The sequence below is a fragment of the Motacilla alba genome, chromosome 1A (genome assembly GCF_015832195.1).
Source record: "Motacilla alba alba isolate MOTALB_02 chromosome 1A, Motacilla_alba_V1.0_pri, whole genome shotgun sequence".
In the NCBI taxonomy this organism is placed as follows: Eukaryota; Metazoa; Chordata; class Aves; order Passeriformes; family Motacillidae; genus Motacilla; species Motacilla alba.
The window spans coordinates 7,303,641-7,326,011 of record NC_052031.1 but is presented as its reverse complement, the minus strand read 5'-3'; the positions used below and the strand labels follow the sequence as shown (position 1 = coordinate 7,326,011).

Here is a 22,371-nt window from a genome sequence, read left to right as displayed (position 1 = left end):
AGAGATCCTTGGAGAGGCTGTGTTGAAGTACTGTTCCTCAGGATCCCAAGGAAATGCAATGATAACTATTCCTGTTCTCTTCTAAAAACCCCCCATATTAGTCACGCAAATAGAGTGTCATTCCCTGGTGACACAGCCCCAAGCTAACACTAATTTTTTTAAGGTTTGACTCTGTGTTTTGTTAACGACCACTCTACAGGCACTGCTCCTCCACACTCCTACCTGAGCCACTCCACGTTCTGCTGAGGACACTGGGGACATGAGAGCTGTCAAGTTGTGATAATGGTGCAAAATTCATGGTCTGAATATTCCATCTCAGCATGGCCTTTGCATATCTGAGCACTTAGACATTGTAGCTCTGGGACTGTGCGATGTCATGCAGACAGCGTTGCCCTCAGCTCAAGCATGTACTTCACCCAGTGGCAACATCTTGAGGAAATTAACAGGCATTTGCTTTATCCAAGGGAAGGCACTCAAAGTAAAATGCACATCCCTGAGCTACCAGCTATCTGTGTGTACCTAGAAGACATGGAATTTATTTTCTCAGTGAGAATCTGATGTAAATCCTCAGTAGGCAAATGTATTGAGCTCAGCGGACTCTAATGTAGACACCCAGTGTAGCTGAAAATGCAGAGTAAAATATTATTTCACATGTATTTGCTTTGGAAGGAATGAAGTGTGTTTTTTCAGCTGCCTGTGTAAGTGAAATGGCATATTTAAACTGCTGGTGCAAGGCAGCCAGGATTTAAACATCTGTGTCTGATGGAAGGGGGTGGAGGGGGGGCAGGGAGGGGAGAAAGTGCATTAACACTACATTTAAATCTGGAAAATTAAGGAAACAAAAATGCAACAGAATGACACTATGAAACATAAGGGTTATATGTGTGTGTGTGTAGCCAAGTGTGCCATCAGCATCTCTCAAGTTTTTGCTTTAGGAAGATGCAGGGCAGCTCTCCCAACTCCAGCTGGTTGTTGGTGTTCAACGCGTATTGACGCTCAGTGGGAGGTACCACCCAGAACACACTCCAACAAGGTACAAAAAGATGTCTTCTAAAGAAAAGCCTCTGCAGTACCTCACAGACAAAATACTTGGTTTGAGCTACTTCTCTGGAATGATGAGGACTGGAGATAAACTTGCTGTTCCGTGGATCTTGAAATCCAGAAGAGTCCCCTGGAATTCCACCTGTGAGGCCATGCACACATGCTCTGCAGGGCAGAGGGAGGTGTCTGTGGGTGGCTTAGCAGACAGTCAGCTGGGTTAACACAGAGTCATAAAAGTTTGAACTCACTCCCTTGGTCCCCTGTGGGCATCAGTCTGTGGTGTCCCACACTGTTTGGGGATGTTTCAGCCTCCTGATGCTTCAATGAGGAAATTGTCTTTTGTGCATTCCTCATCTGTCTCTTCCTCCACTTTAAGGGTTCCTGAAAGAGCCTGGCCTGAGCCCAGCAGGGCCTTTTAGATTTCAGACTCCTTTTATCGCTTCAGGCTGGCTGGATGCCAAAATCTCTGAGGAGAAGGAGATGGAGCTTTCCATCTCCTCACTGCTCAGGGCTGTGGAGGGTGCTGGTCCTTCATCTGGCAGTCTAGGGGAAGAGCTTAAACACATCTTGTTGTCCCTTGTGCTTGTGTGATTTGAGATGTGGAGCCCTCTGGGGTCATCATCACAGTGCTATGCTCACACCCGATAGCTGTCACCCCTGTGGCTGTGCCCGAGGTAGGGCCAGTAACTAATGGCTGAGAGAGAGTGAGGAACAGAGGCTTGATAAGGTGCTTTAATGGCAAAGCCCAACTCAGGGATGGGGAAAAGCCAGTGTTTCTCTTAAAAAGCTGAGGAGGGTTGGGAAGCCACCTTCCCAGTTGCAGACTGAGACAAGTAACAGTTTCTCCTGTGGTTTAAAGTTGGTCTCCTAAAAAAGAGATTAATTTCTTCAGGTCTGGTACCACACTCACAACAGTTGAGAAGTGGTGAGGAATAGGTCTGTACACAGATTTGTGTCTCTGCCTTCACACCCACAGATCTGAAGGGGTGGTCACTCTGTGGACCCACCTGTTAATTGCTGTGGTCTAGAGCAACAATTAAATATATTTAGATGTACATTTTACACTTAAATCCTTTCCCCATAATATGGAAGCTACTGTGCCTAATGTGCTCTATGGCGACCCCTGATTTCTAGGTGTAGAGCATCCCAGAGAGAGCCTGATCTGTCTGCATCACTAGTAGAAGACACCAGATATCCAAAAATCTCTGGCTGATGTGACAACTTCTCAATATCCCACCAATTTTGGTTCCTGGCAATGGAGGGAAAAAAAGTAGGAAAATAGAAAAAAGCCCACATCTATGGAAAACTGGACATGTAATGTCCCTATATGGGTCTGGAGACCCAAGACATGGGTGCCCAGAGGTGTTGTAGAGAGAACCTGATTAAATCAAGTGGAGAATAAAAGTGTCTTTCAAAACTGAGTTAGATGGGCAGCCATAAAAGACTGGACTTAGGATTCACAAAACCAATATTCATTATGAAGTTGCTTTACTGTGAAATCACTGTTGGCTCTTTAATACTGTTAAACATAAAATACAGTAACTATTCTGCAAACTAATTGCCAAGAAAGAAGAGGCAATCTATCTTGGCGTTTGTTTATATGCAATGAAGTTTTATAATCTAATTTGCAGATTACCAGCCATGATATTTAAGGCAATTAATGGGCTGAGCTGAATTGCTCACTCCCTTATGTGAGGTTTTCACAGAACATATTTCTGGACTAAGGAAGGGTACTTAAAATTCTGCACTCACTTCTGTTTATTAATGGCCGTGCTCCTCTGGAACTGTAGATGTTACCTTGTGAACACAATTCTGGTTTTATTACTGCTCCTATAAATTAGTAACTTGTAACAGTAATTCAGAAATGAATAAAACTAATTTTCCTTTTTATTTCAAAATTTACTTCTGTTAAATATGTCATTGTTACCCTGACTACATTATGAAACAGCAGCTGAATGATAAACTCTTAACGCTCCGATAACTCCCTCTGGCAAGCACCAACATCCTGACTGCTGTAAATATTCTACATGCAAAAAACCTCTGAGTGTAATTTTATGTCTTACTGCTGCAAGTGTGATTTTTTTTTCCCCATCTTAAACCACTGTTTCTTCCATCTCATTGTGGATTGTCAGCTCCTCAGTGCAAGCAATGCATCTTACTTAGGTCATGCCACAGCAGTCCCTGCTGAAATGGCTGTGGTAGTTTGGGAGGTTACAGTGCAGGGCTGGAAGCCAGGTGAACAGGTTGGGAAAGTATTCATCACTTTCCTCTTCCCTGAGCCCACACTTTGCTCAGAAGTGAAGGGTCATCCCAGGTCTAGTGAGGTGTGTGCATGAGTGTCTAACACCACAGGGTCAGCTACGTCTCTGATGGAAATCCAAGATGCAGCTGTGGTACAAACAAATAGTTTTGACAGACCAAGAGTAGATGTTATATTTTTAGCCTGTGCTATTTTTCTTCCTCAGTCCAAGGGGGATGACAAACCTCTCTGCATATCCCATCTTTGCCGCTCTTGGCATGGTTTTCTTGTTTTTGTAAGGGAACCTTCCCCATAATCACTTTTGTCTCCTTCTGGGTTTGTCCCAAGTGGTGGCTGAAGGAAATTGTAAACAAATGGCAGCACCCTGAGTAGTCAGCAGCCTCCAGGACCTGGGCCTGTGGTTTGCAGGCACCCTCAAAGGCACATGTAGCTCTGCAGTGGTGCTTCCCGATCTCACAGCATGCACAACCAGCACCACTGGCAATGGAGGGCAGCTCCCAGTGCTAATGCTCAAGCTGGGATTTGCTGACAATGTTAAAATGGTCATTTAAGATTCTGCAGTAGCCTGTGGAGAGAGCCTAGACTCTCCAGAGAACAGTCATCCCATTTGAAGATTAATAGGGTGTGTAACCTACCCTCTGGAGCTGCATGTGTTAGTCCATTGACTGATGGGGAAGCTCAAATGGGTTATCTTTGGCTGGATATCTTAAGTCATGAATTGTTTTTACTAGGTTAGGTGACTCCTGGTCTGAGGACAGAAGCTGAGAACAGACAGCTCTCAGTGACACTTGCATTCAGGTACATATTATTTGATTTTACTTGTCTGACTGTCTGCCCCAAAGCACTATGCAGCAGAAATCACTTTGCTTAACATCCAGCCAAACACCAGAATGAAGTCCATTCTGTGCAGAAGCTGTTCTGAGGCCGAAAGGCAGAGGCCCAAGGAGGAGAACAGAGAGGTTTCACAGAGGATATAGGTGGGCCTGAAAAAATGGACATACAGCTCCTTGTCGCATCACAGACTGGCCCTGAGGATGGAGGCAACACTTACAGTGCTGCCCTGAAAGGACCCACAGGGCTTGAGCTCAAAGTGTAGAGCCTTCAAACCTTTCCAAGCATTGAAAACTGGTCCACTTGATGCGCTGAGGTTTTTACTAAAGAAGTCTCAAAAGGTCAACTACACCTTTCAGACCCAAGGACAGTGCATGGGGCAAAGATTGGAATTCCCAGACCCTCCATAATCCCTAACCACTTACTTATAGTCCTGTACAGAAGCACTTATCCCTGTTTGTATCATGATTTTTTAAATCAGACTTGGGTGGCCATAAAGATGCTGCAATATATTAGCCTGAAAACATATTTAAGAGCTGATTGAATGCATAATGAGATGCACTGACTAAAAAAATAATTTGAATGCTCATGTCTTTCCTAGAGAAAGAGGAAATTGCATCATCTGTAGAAATATGAGGCATAGTGTAGCAAAGGTGTCAGATCTCATCTGAAATAATGTAGAGGCTGCTGGTCAGTGCTATTCAGGGAAGATAAATCCTAGCTGATGTGGGTAGCAAAGGGTTTGTAATGGAAAGAGACAGTCTGTTTCTTGGCAGGCTGGTGGAAAATTCATAGAGGGCAAAACAAAAGCTCAGAAGAAATTTGGTTATCTCAAATGCATCTAGAGGTAAGTCATTAAGAGCTAGAGCTACTTAATTGAAATATATTGTCAGCACAAAAAATTAACCACTAGTTATTAATAAATGTAGACTGGAAGTTAAAAATGCACAGTAAAATAAAATCTGAAAAGTTATTTAGCACAGCTACACAGAGCTTGACTATAGAACTAGCCTTGTTGATGAGAGATAACTCACCCAAGGCTCTTCTAAATGAATACTATAATAAAAAGAAAAAAATTAATTGTTTGAAAGTGCTGCCTAATTTCACTAAATTCTCCTGCACAGGTGCACATCAGGTCAAGTAGCACAAGCAGAGCCCAACAGGTCATGCAACAGCACCGAGGAATGCATTTCCAGAAAACAAATACAACTGCAGCAGTGATGTACATTTGCAGACTCCACACCCTCCCTTGGGACTCTGTGTTCAGCTGGACTCTGAGTCTGCTGAGGCCATAATCTTGTAAATGTCAAATTAATATTAAACAATCATAATATGAAGCCCAGACCTTTCAAATTGAGTAAGATGGTTATTGAATGTTAATTACTATGCCACTATTAAGTCATACTTCGAGTTACGACATGTTTATTTTTCTAGTTATTAACCTTCAGGGTTTTTTAAATTAGGATTGTCCCAGTGCACCATTAGTGTTAAATTCTTGCATGCTAAATTAAATAGAATATAAGCTGGAAGAACATAGGAGGTCATCTTTCCGAATACTTCAGTGTTAGGTTTTTCTTTAATCTACATCTTTTCTTGCCAGAGGTTTAAATGCCACAGGCTGTTTCATGAAGTAGAGGGAGTTTGGAGTTTCTCTGGGAACTGGACTCCTCTCCTGGCTTGCTTGGTGTGGGGTGTGATAACTGGGTGGGGAGGTACTGGGGAATGGGAGATGCCACGTCTGGGTGAACCTTCCCTGTTTAGGACAGAAGCAGCTCATGCCCAAGGCTGCCCAGTTCCTGCTGAGCTCAGAAGTGTGGTACTGATGGATGGGAGATGCAGGAGGTGCTGCTGGGTGTCAGCTCCCACTGGCCAGGGCTCAGTAGGAAATTCCAGGAGTTCAGCTACCAAATATCAGGTGCAAGCTACCGGGATTCCTGAAATCTTGCACAGGCTGAAGGGGAACCTGGAAGACAGGAGTGTTTCTCATGTTGAGAGGCAGAAGAAAGTAGGCCAACCTCATCTCAAGACAGAGAGGCAGGTAGCACTGTGACAGATGGCCCTGTGCAAGGGCAGTTGGTCAGCTCAGAGTCCACTCACTGACTGATGCTGATGGGAATCCACCCCACTTCCCACTCATAATTCTCACATGTGAACATGGTCTGCTGCTGTAACCGAGAATCCTTTCTACTGGCTTACTTCTCTGGGCACTCCAGTTCCCATACTTACCTACCAGAGCTTTCTGTGGTCCTTTGAGGCTTCTTGAAAGTGGGCATTTTCTTAAAAGGCTGGACATTGCCTCGTGGTTGGCATAGAGGTGACAAGAAGCCTCAATTCCCTTCCCAGGCCAGGCAGCTTCTGCAAGGGTCTCTGGTCTGGTATTCTGGTTTTGCCAGGTATCACCCCAACACTTGTGGCAGAGGAGTGCAATTTTTGCAAGGATTTTTGTACTCCAGTAATAGTCACCATCTTGAAGAAGTGTCTTCAGAGGGTCCAAAAAATATCTCTGCCTCTGTGGTGGTATATCCGGAAAGTTTTGTACAATCTCACTCTTGTCCATACAATAGATGATATTTCCAGGACTCTTCTTATTCCAAAGCAGTGTCTGTCAAAGCTAATTAGTGCTCAGACATAAGTCATCTGGAGACTGAGACTGCTCAGCAATGAGCAGCCTGTGGGTTGCTCGCACAGCTCTACAGACAAATGATTCAGAGAGTTCAATCAGGGAAGCTTTCAGCACTTGGATGGAGCCAGAGCCTCTGGTTTATATCACTCATGAGCAGCACTTTTTTCTTAGTGAACAGTTGCCAAAAAAAGCAAGGCAAGGGAAGTGTGCCAATCAGCAAATTAGAGATGAGTTTGAAATCAATCCTTCTCCTAGCCAGTGTCATATTCTAGGTGTCCATCTAACCTGGATAGACTTCTAACAATATTTTCTGTAATACCTTCTCATTGAGGGAGGAAATAAAGTATTTTCTCAAACACTTGATAGGGGACCCTTCACTAAGTTCACCCTAAAGAGTGGGAGCGGAGGAGGAAGCTGACCAGAGACCTTCAGCAGATATCTACACGTGGTGGCTGCTTCTGGCAGTCTGCTGGCTCCAGGAATTGCATTTCTCTTCCTATATGGTATTTCTTTGGCACCTGGAGAGTCATACTCATCACTGCATTTATAATTAACAAAAGCTTCTAAGAGAGTTTTCAGAAGGAATGATCCAGCCCTGCTGATACCTGTTTGTGGGGCACAACAAGTGACTTTTAGAGCAATTGGGTTGATGGAAGGGACCATAGGAAGGTGAGGAGAAAAGCAAATTCATTAAGTTCTTTCCAAATATCTTTTAAAGCTGAGTGAATAATTCACAATGAAAAATTTACTTGTTGGCATCAGGCTTTTATCTTCTTTGGGGATATGCTACAAGCAGAATGTAGGTCCTCACATTTGTCTGTTTGAATTATATGAGTATTTTTTTGTGTAATTTTCTATAGCTTGGTTAAGCATCTTAGACTTCCAGCTTTGTTACTTTCTTGCAGAACGTAGTATGAAGTGGTTCCTCCTTTGTGGATTAAAGCAGAAGCACTTCTTCCATGGCCATTCATCATGCAAATTTCAGTTCTGTGACTAACACATACTTGACAATAATCATTGAAGTTCCAGTAAATAGTTTAGATGCATGAGGAACACATGAATGGGTACAGGAAATTAGACTCAGACAGCTTTTCCTATTCTTACACCATATATTCTTTTCACACCACTGAAAGTCATAGTTCTTTAAATTTAATGTTAAATATTTACAAGCATGGCATGAACTTTGATAAAGCTCAAAGTCCAGTGCTTTTTGGGCTCTCCATTGATTTCTTGGATTTGTAATTGTCTTGTAAATGGTTGTAATTCTGGCCTTGTCATTGCTTATGGTAGTATCCTCAACATTAATGTATATTTTCATGTCAAAACTGTGGCAGGACTTGCTTCATTAACTCCTTATAAATTGAGGTAAGAGCTTCAACTCCTCTTGAAAAAATATTTTTTTCTTTATATGCCTTTGCTGAAACAAGTGGCCTCCTGGCACTTGTCATATAACTAGACAACATTTCACTCAAACACACATCTGTGATGCAAGAAGGCAAATCAAAATTCATGACAGGATTTTGTTCTCTCACAAATGTCATAGCTGACTGCGGGGACAACTTTGACTTTGAGTGGTTAAACATATATGGTGGCAGTGCTTGAGAAATTGACTTCCACTGAAAAATAGAGCTCCTATTTGCTCATTGAAGGAAAAAAACCCAGGAAATAATAAGAGATACAAGCTCTGTACCAGATGGAATCAAGTCTTGCAATTAACTCTAAATTCTGTCTTGCCTCTATTCATACCTTTAGTAACACCTTCTTCTCAGTCTCCTGTGGAGGACAGCAGGTGCCCATCAGTTTCTGGATATCCATGAACAGGCAGCACAATGTGCTTCTAGCAGAAGGTTTTCCTACCACATTGCATTACCAGAACCTCAAATTATGTGCCCAGCAACCACCAGCTCTAACAAAGGTGACCCATTTCACCATGATATTGCATATCTATGCTAATTTATCCCTGTCAAAGTTCTACCAGTGATAACACTGGAATTGGAGGATGTGTCTATATATAAACCAGTCAGCAAGTGCTTTGTGTCTTCTTGCTGGTATCAATTTTCCTATTAATCCACAGTTTGCCATAATATTTTTTCTTCGAGTGATTGTAAGCAGTTACTTTGTTTACCAATCGTAGGAGCTATTTATCTTAAAATACAAGGGGAGAAAAAGAAGACATCTAATCAATTCTTTTGCTAAGGTCTCAGAATCATGGAGAAGAGAAACACAGAATCAATGAGGTTGGAAAAGACCTCTGGGATCATCAAGCCCAGCCTATGACCAAACACCGCCTTGCCACCAGACCATGGCACTGAGTGTCACATCCAGGTTTCCTTAAACACCTCCAGGGATGGTCACTCCACCACCTCCCTGGGTAGTCTCTTCCCAGGTCTAATCACCCTTTCTGTGAAGGAATTATTGCTTGTGTTCAATATAAGCTCTCTGGGTGCACCTTGAGGCCATGTCCTCTCAGCCTGTGGCTGGTTAGCAGGAGCAGAGCCCGACCCGCACCTGGCTGCACCCTCCTGTCAGGGAGCTGTAGAGAGTGGTAAGGTCAGCCCAAGCCTCCTTTTCTCCAGATTAAACATCCCCAGCTCCCTCAGCTGCTCCTCACAGGGCTCATGCTCCAAACCCTTCCCCAGCTCCATTGCCCCTCTCTGAACCCCCTCCAGCACCTCAGAGTCCCTGCTGAATTGAGGGACCCAGAGCTGAGCACAGCAGTCAAGGTGTGGTCTCAATGTCATAGCTTTAGACCTTGAAACAAAACCACAAGTCTGTAGTTTTACCTGTCCATCCAACAAGTTCCTTTAAAAATTTTTTCTTCTTGTCTCCTGACAACCTGCAGTGAATAATGATCTGTGTTTTTCCTCTTATGCTACAAAATTTATTCAGTAAATAGTAGAAAATGGCTAAGCTGTGGGTAAGTTTGCAAATATACCTTGAAGCCATAGATCATACACTTGTACGCAGATGGCTCCCTACAGATGATCATTACTCTGAGACTTGCAGAGCTCAGGAAAAACCTAGAATTTTCTCAAGGACACCACAAATCATAACTAGCTCCTGGTGTTTGACAAATTTTACCCTGCTCAACTGTGGAATGAATTCAGGAGCTAGAGATGGAAGAACCATCCACACTTCCAGATTCTTCATTTCGTTTGAGTCCAAAAATGTAGGAATAGGCTGTTTCCTTAAAATCTCTTGGCAAAGGAGAAACCTTGCTTGTCGAACTCGAAAGCTACCAAACATGTCATTTCCACAGTCCCCTTCTTACAGAACTTCAGATTGGGTTAGTGTAGGGGGAAAATGAAATAGCCTTGGGATATTTGTCATGGTGCTGTTGAAACAGATTTTGTTACATATTTTATAATCTGATGCCTTGAGACATTTTGAGACGTATTTTAAAACTTACCTTAATCTTTTATTATGCACATTTTCCCCTTTCAAGAGACATTTAAGTAGCCTGTTACTCCACTCCTTGCAACAGACTTGTCTTCATCTCTGAAGACAAATCTCTTAGGAGGGCAGGAGCAGATCACATTGTGTGGCAGCTCATAGTTTCAGATGGTTGTGAGGAAAGGGTGACCCTCTGCAGACAGCCAAGATGGGCCCCGTGATTAAAAACACCTGGAAACTGTCTCAGCTCTTTGGTGGATTGAAGCAACTGGCTGAAGGACAGAGCTCCCTGATGCTTGGGTACCTTTGTGGATTTAAGGAAGCTGGCCCCTGTTCTCTCTCAGTGGAGTTATAGGGAGTGGGGACAAGCATAGCTGCTGGCACATGTGTGATCACAGGAGCTGCATTCACTGCTGGGAAAAAGGTCAGGTCTCAGAAAGAAATCAGTAAATGCCATCTCCAGGTGTAGGACAAGGGACTTTCCTTGAGTGTTGATGTCTGTGACCCAAAACCAAGGAGAGAGGATCCCAGAAAATGCCTTCTTGTGTGTCCATGAGTGAGTTTAGACCACGTCTTGAGAGGTGACCCCTTTGTGCACGAGCAGCTTCCCCCTCCCACATCTCTAGGTGGAAAACATGCTGGCAGAGGGAAGCCCTTGCCATCACTACCCATGCTTGGGGACACAGCTTGTGGGGAGGGGGATTTCACTGATCTGTGGATTTAAATGAAATAAACCAAGTTTCCCTATCTGTCACAAGCCCCATAGGAAAGGGGAGGTATGGCCATGCCACAGGTGTTCTGGATGACCTTCCTGGCAATGTCTGCAATCCCCCAGGTCACTGTGTTCCCTTTATTAAAGCACAGTGAGAGGTGATCAAGAGTGTTTGGGCTAACAAAAACTCCAGAGCTGTACATGCCAGAGCTGACCTGCCAGATGTAACTTCCAGAACACAAGGAAGGATTTCTGCTGCCTTCATGGAGACAGTAATTTGATTCTCTTTTCTATCCTGGTGCCAATTTCTATAAAAGTTGCAGGAATGACATGTGTCAGAGAATTCAACTCTGGCTGAATTTGTCTGAAACTTTTAATTGGGTTCCAAAACCATGGGGGGGAGGGAGGGGAGTGTGCACGTGGGAGTTGGAAGATGAACAGACATTGTCATTAGATGGAGCCTAACATTTTAGGAAACGAAGCCAAAATTCTGCTTTTTCAGAGGGGTGATATGAGTGTTCACACACTGAAATCCAGGAGGCTTCTGAGCCCCACAAAACGGGGGTCTGACAGGTCTGTCAGGGCACACCTGCTTTAGAGGACCGGCCTTCCTGCCAAGGATGCTCTGTTTGTTTTTAAAGGCTTTCAAGAGCCACCTTCCATTTACACCTAACATTTAAACAAGGGGCTTATTTTCAGGGCTAATTTGTCTCTGCGCCTTAAGCGGGCACATTTTCACGATTAGCCGTCTGCTCGAGCCGCGGGAGCTCGGCGGGGTTTGCAGCACGTCTCTCCTTGGGAAGGGAAGGGATGGGGAGGGAAGGGATGGGAAGGGAGGGAAGGGGGGGCTGCCTGGCTGCCGTTTCCATGCGGTACAGGCAGCGTGATCAGAGCGCTAACACAACAGCCTGTGTAATTACATGGTTCTGGGAAGTGTGTTAGCTCCATGGGGAGCTGAGTCCATTTGGAGGGGAGGAGGAGGAGGAGGAAGAGACTTTGAGGGTGGGGGGGATAAGGTGAAAAGGGTCAGTGAGTAACCCAGCTCTCGCTCGAATAGGATAAAGGTAATTGTTACTCTCAAGTGAGCACCGGGTGCCTCCTGGCTCTGGCTGCTCTCATTGCTCATGTCTGTGTTGTGCAGGCGTCTGCTCGAAGCAGGGCTTGGCGAGAAGAGAGAAGAGGTTTGACCCTGTTGGAAGCGGTACGTGGCGATGTCTGACGTGGCTTCTGCGCTAGCATCACCAGGGCAGGGAGGAAGATGCAGAGTCAGGGGCACGGCACTTCTGTGCTACCCAGGATTTATTTAGGTGGAGTGACGACCATGGCTATTAAGAACAATTAATTACAGTCTGCGAGCTGGGGCAGGGGGAGGATGGCTTGGACCTAACCTGTCATGTAGGTGTTTGATACATGTCCTGTGCTGCTGCTGCTGCTTTCTGTGGTGGCGTGTGCCTGAGCTTTAAATATCCTGCAGTTCCTGATATCTTGTTTCTCCAGCCGGCTCTCTGTTTCATTTTCCTCTTCTCTCTAGTGTAAAATTTGGCCTAGCTTAAGCTTCTTTCCCTGGCTGTGAAGGTTATTTCTTTCCCTCCTCTCCTCCCCACCCCCTCATCCATCCTCTCCTCCTCTTGCAAATGCTCTCCGACCCTGATTTGGGGTTTCTCTCCCTGCAGTTAGCTGTGGGCTCTGTGGATGCTGTGCTGTGACGGAGGGCCGAGGGCTGACCAAGTCGTGGGGAGGATTTGTATGTAGGAAGAGAGGAGATGGCTGTGCAGCGTGCTCCCGAATCTGCTCTGAGCTTGCTGATGGTAAGTGCTTGCTGAAATCCATTTGGGAAAGGGGGGTGGGCAAGGGGAGCTGCACTGCATGGATTCAGGGCTCCAAATCCACGGGAGGATTTTGTGTGAGCCGGTGCTTGGCTTTTACAGGTCCCAGGGAACTTTGCAAAAGGCTCATCTGGGGCTTGCACGGAGACATTCCTCCCACGATGGGTTTTAGCACATCTGGACCAATGCTCAGGGCAGGATTTTGAAGTCACCTTTCCGGCAGAGGTGGCACTTGTGTTCGGGGTTCATCCTGAGCAGCAGATTTCATTTTGTTCATTAAATCAGTGTCTTGAATTCTCACGTCCTCCTGCTTTTTCCCTTGCTTGAATGTGAGACAACTTAAAAGATGAGAGGGAGAGCTTGATTTCTCTGCTGGTTGGGAGGCATGTTGTTAGCTGTGACCAGACTCAGCTGTGGTATCTATCACCTGGGGAATGGTCCTCTAATGCAGTGAATCGCCATTCCACTTGCTGCAGAGTGTGTCAGATCTCCTACTGACTGCAGACCACAGGGTAATGACTGGTATTTATCCGAGCTATTTGCTACAACATGTTGAGCCACTGACCTACTTCTGAAAGTTCTGCATATTTATAATATTTTAAAGAAGATTATTTAGAACACGTGGCTGACTCTAGAAACGTGCCAGTGTCCTGCTGCAATTAAAATAAGCCCTTTTGGTGGGGTATTAGACAGTTGCTTAGCTTTACTGATTTTATTTTTTTTTCCCCTCGCTGGTACTTCTGTTGCCATTTTCTGTGCAGCAGCATCAGAGATGATTTTAGTGTAAGATCTCTGCTGGATGTTTTTCTATCTAAATGTCACTGTAACATTTCTGCTGGAGAGTTGTTGTAAGTAGCATGTGTGTGTGCACATGTGCGTGAGAATGCATAGATACATAGGCATTATATACATATTTATATAATTATTGTCATTACTACTGATCACTCTTCTGATTGCATTAGGAAATGGTCTCTAGCTCTCAGAGACATGATGAGTTTAGTAAAGGGAATGCTGCAGGATAAGAGCCCTGCAGTGCCTAAGGTTGTTAACAAAGGTCAAGTTGAGAAAAGCAAATTTTATGTCCATTACTTGAAATGCTAAACATGCTATTAAACCTCCGCATGGCTTGTTTTATATTTGTCAGTGACTGACTTGCTGTGCAAGCTCTTTTTATTTCCTCTTGCTTACCTCCGGCCTTCCTGGCTTTTTAAACGACCTCTTTCTAATTTCTCTTCCAAAATAAATTGATGAGCATCCGTAACCCCTGTGTCATCATTTGGGCTCTAATGGCTTTTAGTTTCAGTACCCTCTGAATTTTTGAGTTAAACCTCTCCTCAATCTCTGTACTCCTTGAACAGACCTTGTCAAACTTCAGTGCAGTGCCAAGCTGTCAGCAGATTTTCCCTTCTAAAATGTGGCTTTCTGTGGTACATGGCCTTGCCCCGTTGTTATTTTTAGGGCATTTCTACAGCTCTGGCCTGTAACCAGGACTCCTCGGGTCTCTTCACCTTGGGCACAGACCCACGTAGGTGGGCTGGGTGGGGTTGGGGGTCCACAGCCAAAGAGGTTCCTGCCTTTGACCCTGTGGATGGCTGGGGGTGGAGATGTATTTCTGGGTTGAAAATGGATTCATGTAGCAGTGGGCTCTGCTCTGGTACTAGAGGTTGGTTATGGGTGTGGAAAAGGTGATTTGTTATGGAAAATGCTCCACTTTGCAAACTACTTCTTTTGCCTTGGGTTTTTCTTGGGTTGTGAATCAGCTTTGTTAGTTAATTATAGAAACCTCATCCTTTCCCCTCTGCTCTGTTTTGGCTTTGATTGCGTGCCTGAGCAGGCTACCCTTGAATCAATAATAAATTCTTGCATAATTCATCCCACAATTAGCAGCTATAATGGCATCTCTTCTGAAACTGACACCCTCCAGAGATTCAAAGATTAGATGTCTTTGGGAAGTCCACAGAAGTAGATTTCAATACTTCAGTGAGAATTCTCCAGTGAAAGAGTATTCTTTTAGCAGTGGGAAGTATTTCAGTACTGCATTTCCACTGCAATAGGATGCAGGATGTGCATCCAACCATCCACTTTTCATGAGACTTAATCAGCAGCAGCATTTGGCAGTGCTGCATCATAGTCCGAAAATATCTCCTTCTCCATGGGGTACCTCAGAGCACTTTGTGCTGCAAATAAAAAAATCAAGGTACAGAGCCATTAATTGCCTTTCCTGGCATTTGATGCACTGAGTGAGTGATCCAAATCAGGAGTTTTCTCATCCCAAAATCATTTCTGGTCGATGAAGAAAGATGGACATCTCTGGGCTGTGGGGTTTCTTTCCTACAGAAGGACCATTCATAGGACATGGATACCTAGCACCAGTATGCCCCAGCAGAGAGCTGCTCACAGGACCAGGTGGCACTTCAGGATGCCAGCTGTGCTGACAGCTCATGACTTACCTGTATTCAGTAAATGCTACCCAGGACATGGTGTTGGAGTGGCCCAGAGCAGCTCCCAGTTGGACATTTCTTGTTCAGCCATTATCTCGTTGCACCTGCAGTCTTAGGTGGACAGATCACACTTCTCTCTAGTGAAAAAAACATTGGCTATAGAATTAATTACTCTAAATTGATTTTTAAAAATTTTATATTGCTCTCTAGCCAGTTCAATACTGTAGTGTGTTTTATTTCCCCTGGTTTATAGTGTTTATTTCTTTTATTTTTTGGGTTTTTTCCCTCCTAGACCAGGGAAAAGGCTCAATGAAGGAGAATTTTAGTCTTAAACATTTTCCTAAAATAAAGATATTGCTTTCATACAAAAACTGCAGTCTGCAAATATAACTGCAACTTGTCCACTCTGGTAAATATCTTGTACTACAAATGACTCTGGAATGTGCCTGCTCTGCAGGACTCCGGCCTCTGCCTTGCTCCAGAAATCACAGGAGATGAGGGATGTTGCCTGGTTCAGCATGAAGGAAGTTGGGCAGAACTGTGCCCAAAGTGACTCTGCCTGTAGCATTATCAAATCATTAAAACAGAGCTTCCTCAGCTTCTGTAAGTCAAGAGAGGAGAGCATCTTAGCATGAAATAGCAAATACCATGTCTTGTTAGGACTGATAACACCTGCTGTGTTAGGACCATTAATACTGATGGGAGTGATACCAATAAGTTTTTATGTCTATCTTATTAGTATCTTGTAAAATTTTAAAGCTGCAGACATATTGACTGCACATATTTTAAGAGCACAATAAGTTACGATACCTGGTGTCTCCTGAGACAGCATTACTGCACCTTGTGAAAATACATCTCAGGGACTTGACTTCCAAACTATTCTAGGTCATGACACTAACACTAATTAATCTGTGTTAAGTGACAACAGAGGTTCCAATGAGCAACATCTATAGCTCAATGTTTACCAATTAATCTAATCTTAAAATGGTAGGGAAGAGAAGCATGGTTCTCTGTTTGCAGTAAAGCTCCAGCTTCTAGCTTCATCTAGCTGCTCTCACCCTCTCCATCAAGATGAAGTTTTTCCCCTATTTATAATCCAGCTTTACTCTTTCTCATCTGAATATACGAATACTCTCCTTGAATAAATAATATAACATTAGAAAATAAATACACTTGTAAATTAATAGTAACTGCTTGAGTTTGTAGGACCATCGTTATTTTCAGGAGTCTGTGTGATGCTTTCATGTGGTGAATTTAATTACTTTGGGTCTGAGTTACGTCCAAGCTGAGGCTGGAATAGAGGTGCATATGAGATTTCCTAAGTGACCTTCATTACTTGGTTATCTCTACAGCTCAAGGAGAAAAAGGCCAGCAGGGAATTTGGAGCATTAACTCAGTCTGTGGTGTTCACAATGTCCAGGGTGAAGAGGGAGAAATCGGGTGGCCAGTGCAGTATCGAGGGTGATGACCTTGCTGTTTCCTTGTTCTGCTGGGAGGCAGACACCTGCCAGAGGAAAATGTGAAAACTGCTCTGTTTCTAAACTGCATCAGAAATAATTGGCATCTGAGTCATTGTCCACTGAAAATCCCAGATTTCTGATGTGATTCCAGCCCTCCTTTTTAACAGGGCTCTCTTTAATCATCCTTCCATCCCTCAAGGAAAGCTACACTGGAGTCCTCAAACAGTGTGAATTTCCTTGATCTGATAAATTTTCTGGAGTGTAGCAATGAACTCTACAGAACTGCTCTTAAAGCACACTCAAAGATTTAACTGTATCCTTACTAAACCCTATGAGGGCCAAGCCCTGTTCAGTTAGCTTCTGAGGTGTTGGACTTGACAATATTCCGGATATTCCATAAATTATTTCATATGTTTAACTGCTATGTTTTATGTCTGAAGTCTGCCCTTGAGAAGACAAATTTGGTAACTAAAATGATATAGAACCTCCAAGCCCCATTTAGACCTAGGACTGCCCCCTCCCCCCATAAAGCTGCGTTCTGTCCCCCTCAAACCTCTAGACAGATTGCAGCAGCACAGCTCAGCTTGGAGGATCATATTAAAACCTTTGGGAGCACCAAGGTTACAGTGGAAGGATGAGGTCATTTTCTGCCTCTCTCATCTCAGGATTAAATTATTTCTGTGTTGACAGCGTGCAAAAGCCCCCGACATTTAAACCTCCTCGCTGCAACCTCATCTACAGACCATGCTGCCCTGGAAGGTCAGGGCTTGGCACGCTCTTTCCACGAAAACAAAACCCACTCATTGCTTTCCGTGGCGTGGTGAGGAGGTTAATGCAGCTCCAGCTGATGCTGAGGCAGGGTGACGTGCCAGCAGTGCGTGACCCACACGCACCGCTCTGGGTGTGAGCAGCGCTGCTCGGGGATGGAGAGCGCCTTCCCCCAGGACCCCGCTGACATCTGGCCCTCTTCAGCTTCATGCCCAAAATGAGGTCTGTGGGGATGCTTGCACAGCAAGGGGAGGTGATTATGCAGCCCTCTCCGTGCTGCTTTCACAGATATTTCCACCGTGCAGGTGTGTGGGCTCCACCTGCAGCCTTGCCAGAAGGTCTGGGCAGGAGATGATAATGTGCCACGGCATCCAGAGGTCGCTGGGGAGGATCCATGCTGGCAGGAATCTCCCTTCCTCCCCGGCTCTGTCCTTGCTCCAGCCAGGCAGTAATTTGCTAATGGGCTCCACAAGCAGCAGTAGCTGAGCTGTGCTGGTTGCTCTTTTAGAGGATGGGATGAGAGAAGCAAATTCCTGCTTGGTGCTGTGTGGCTGCTTGCTACCGTGGACTGGGAATTTAGCCATTTCTTGTTGATAATTTCCCCTGTAGCACTGAATTATTTCTGAACTTTCCTATTTGCCTTTGTAAACTTGCAGTAAGTCTTCAAACACAGTGATTTAATTCAGCTAAATGAGATTAAACACTCCCTGGGATTACTCTTGGCTTCCCTGTGGTGGATGTCACCTTTTAGCCATCTGAGCTGCACGGCTATAAAACTGTTATCCTTCCATTCTGCTCTAGTGCATACCATCAATTTTCTTTTCCCTGTCCCTCTGCTTGAGCATGCCGTTGAAGAAGCCGACCATAATGTTTGCACATCTGAATTCTCATATTTAATTCTCATATTTATAACTATGCCTTAAAAAGGACTAAGAGGGATTACTGGTTTATCTTTCTTTTTCCTTATGTATATCGCTTTTGCTTTGTATTCTAGCCGTTCGTTCTGAATGACTGATAAAATTATCTCATCAGAGATGTGGCCATTGATTTCATTTTTTTTTCCAATGCTATAAAGCATTGCTATTTGTAGAAGAGAATTAGTGGGCACTTGAGTAAATGATCATTATGATTAATTGCAGCATTTCTACAATTAGAAGAAAAGTAACATACTAACGAGTTGAAAAGATCTCCAAATAAGTCAACTCCTTTTGACAATATATAAAAGAATCATACCACTTTGGCTTTTCAAAAACAAAATGCATTGGAAAGCTTGACTGATATCCCTAAACTAAACTAAAATTTTAAAAATGCTATAATTGCCCTAATAAAGATGCAAGGTCAGGAATAGCTATTAACACAAGAGAAGGACTTGTGACATTGGACAATTGCAATTTTTCCCATTCTTTGCCTCCTGGTTACGAATGTCATACTTCTGTAATTACTGTACTCATAATTTCTCAGCATGGCAATGATCCAGCCTGCTAACAGGCTAATGTGGTTAGCACATCAGGGCTCGGAGATGTACAGAAGTCCCATGTGGATCCTTCCTCAGCACATCCCATGGAAATGCAGATTTTTTTGATGTGGCACCAAAAGCTGCTGTGCTCAGGTGGCCGGTCCTGCCAGCACCGGTGACGGCTGCCTTGTGTCGTGTGTCTTGCTGAAAACAAAAGCCACCACAGTTGGTGGCTGACCCCCCGCCAAAATCTGGTTTGGGGGGCTCAGTCAGAAAGACTGGATGGAATTTTGGGCTTCCACCAGCCAGCACACTGTTCCCAGCTCTCTGAAACCACCACAAAGGCTGCCAGGGAATGTGTGTTTCCACCTTTGCTATCACTGGCAAACCTTGGGTAAACACCTCTCTGTGCTCCTCCATACATTTTGCATACAGACACATACGTTTTGCCCCCATGTGGCTTAATGCTTTCTGCTTTTAACTATCAGCAAGCACAGAAACTTGCAGAAATGCATTTGAAATCAGCCATTTCACAAAGAGGTTTTAATGTCACTGAGGATCAAACTAAGCTGAACCTATCATCCATTTCAAGAGATATGAATTTTCTTGTTTAAATGAGTTCTTGTGCTGGCCTGAAACTGCAGCTCTCAAAGCATGTCATCAAAGTTCCTGCTTGCTTTTTTGAAGGGTCTTATCATATGAAAAAGTCCTGCTCGGAGCCCTGTTAGCTTGCACTTGTCCAGCAGCAATGCCTGAGATGAAATCTTGATGGAAGGCACTGAGATACCAGTGTTCCTTGAGAAGCTCCCAGCACAAAGGCACCCACAGAGTGTCTGTATTTCATGGAAACAAAAGCCACAGTGAATGCCAGAAACATATTTAGAGGAATGGATCTACAGGCACAATCTGATCAGCTTTTTGCATCCTTCATGGGACTGAAGCTGGTAATTCCCAAATTAAAGCCAACAACTCCTAGAGCTAGCTCTAGTGCCCAACCTTAGCTTTTCAGGTCCCCAAAAACCTAGTGATAGTGCTGAAATACAAACAACTGACCAGGACCAATGCCACTTGATCCCACAGTGCTTGGTTTTCAGGGCATTTTGCAAAAGCCTTGCTGAAACAATAAAATGTAATGAATGAACATAAACTGGGAGAGCACAAACCTGGGTGCAAAAATAACCTACCCCAATATCTTTGTAAATATGTTGCAAGGATATTGGGGCACCAAAAACTTGATGAAAACAGGATAGCCCTTCCCCTTCCTGTCCTTACTCCAGCACACACTGCCCACCTCTTGGCAGTGAAGGGATGTTCTCTGCAGTCTGCCCCTCACTGTTCTCCCCTTTCTCAATCCACTTACAACCACCACAGAGATGAAAATTATTTTTAGGGAAGCTTTTCTAGTGCAGAAGCAGAATTCAGGCAGATCCTTGCTCCACAGCATTTTTTCTGTCTGTGGGCAGGCTGTGATAATCGTCGTATTGCGAGACACTCGGCTTTGGCTCCCCGTAATTTGAGTGAAGTTAATGGAGGAGTGTTGTAGAACATATGTTTGGCTTAATATAGGTTCAAGGGGTTTTTTAGTCTAATATACAAAAATAAAATCCAGGACACCTTTACCGTAAATAAGATTGACAAGTTTTTCATTTTATAATAATAAGAGGCTAATTGAGCCGTAGTGGTCAGAGCACATTGTATTTCCTGGTAATTAATTGCTGGCTGCAATAGTTGACTGCATAAAACGATGCCTCGGGCCATTAACCCCAGGTCGTTAGTACTCGAGGAAATGTCTAGTGAAGGTCATTATTACTGCTGCTATATAAGCTACTGTAACAGAAAAGACTTGGCATGAGCTTTTCAAGAACCCACTTTCCCTGTTCTCGTCTCATTTCAGAGATCTGGGTGCAAAGGCTGTTCCCAATTAGTCTGCATTTACATTCATGTTCAGGGTATTAGAGTTTTGTAAAAACAGAAATCATCTAATTGGAGTGTTTGAGAGGTTGCTCCTTTAGCTTTATGTGTCCTGAAATGTTGGCCTTCCCAAAAGATTGACACGGGTTTGTGCTGTCAATCCCAGGGGCATGGAAAACCAATCTCTTGTGTTGGCTTCTTCAGCAGCAAGGCACAGACCGTGGCTGGCTGGCTGTGGGGCAGATGAGGCAGTTGTTGTACCATGTGGAACCACTGGTGCTTGTGTCCTGATATCTCTACTTTGGTTTGGGTTTCCAAGGTTTTGGTGATGGACCAAAAGCCTTCTTATGTGAAACAGCCTTTCTTTTTCTTTTTTTTTTTTTCCTATTGCTTATCTTATCATCTCTGGAAGGGCTTCCAAATCAAGTAGGAGCTATAGGGAAATTTGTGTTTGTGCTGTCCCTCATGCTGTTCTGTAGGTCACAGTCCCCAAAGCAGCAGAATGATATTGTCACTGAAAACTGAAGTTAAAACCCACAGTTGTGAGGGTTAATTTATTTCCTCCCCTAGTGTAGTTGAGAATTCCTTTTGTTGTTGTTGTTGTTGTTGTTGCTCAAGACAAAGTGCTAACAGAACAAAAAAATAATGAGAAACATATTTTAGTACTTTGCTTTAACAAGATATTAGTAACAATAACACTTATTTACCACCTTAAAAACAGTTAAACACTTTTATGTTGAATGCTGTTTTCTCTAATCATGTGTTTAAAATAGGGTGAGTATTTTGCTGAAACCAAAGTCCTTGAATCAATATTATGAGGCTGCTGACTCAAATGGCATTGTGAGGAAGCACTTCAGCTCTAAATAGACAAAATTACAGACTACAGAAGATCCAGTGATGGCACAAGAAAAAGGATGGGGGAGTTTGGTAATCTGCTGATGTTCCAAGCAGTGTTTTGCTTTTTACTTCCCCACATTGAAATATTGGTTTGGAGTCAGGAGTTAAATAAATTATATGAAGAGACCTATTTTGCCCTCTTGATCAATACAGAAACTTCTTTTGTCACCATCCTTATATAAGCAAAGGTTTACTTGTTCAGAGTCCCCTGCTGATGGAATGCCTCTTCAACTCTCTTCCTCTGGATCTACAATCATTCACTGTCTTGGAAGAAATAATAAACTAGCCATGCTGCTCACATTGGTTCCAACACAAATGTTTCTGTATTGTGGGAATGTTTTAGCTCTTCTTCCATTAAAGCTGTGCTACTGGACTTCTTTGGTCCGGCAGGGCTTAGGTCAGTTTAGGGAGTTTCTAATTTTTGGATGTCCCACTTAAATTTGAAGATCTAAATTAAAAATCATCCGTGTGAAGTTCCTGTGAAAGCTTTGATGCACCAGTAGAAATTAAACCTTAGCTGCAAAGCCCAGAGGCGCCTGGTTCCTTGGACATGGATCCTGTTTTGAATGTTCCTGTTTGGGTTGTCTCTGTTTAGGGATTACCCTTTCCAAATACAGGTTTTAAAATTGACTTCCTAAACTTCTTCCAATAAAATGCATGTGTGCTCACATTGCAAATAAAATGTGTCTGCTGTGGCTAACCAAGAATATATTTGGGGGAGAGAGGAGGAAATGAGTGCTATCCTCTTGCAT

General features: G+C 43.7%; 1 protein-coding gene across 3 annotated transcripts in view; it reads left to right on the top strand.

The window, feature by feature from the left end:
- The first annotated feature begins 11,938 nt into the window (after window positions 1-11,938).
- Window positions 11,939-22,371, top strand: part of FRMD4A (FERM domain containing 4A) — a 357,044-nt gene continuing 346,611 nt past the window's right edge. The window contains exons 1-2 of one of the 3 annotated variants that reach the window (XM_038154023.1): window positions 11,939-12,061; window positions 12,534-12,668. In XM_038154023.1, the coding sequence (XP_038009951.1) occupies window positions 12,624-12,668 (45 nt within the window). In that variant the 5' untranslated portion in view covers window positions 11,939-12,061; window positions 12,534-12,623. Of the gene's footprint in view, window positions 12,062-12,111; window positions 12,256-12,319; window positions 12,436-12,533; window positions 12,669-22,371 lie in introns of those variants that run through there. The other 2 variants (XM_038154022.1, XM_038154024.1) reach the window with 2 other exon arrangements.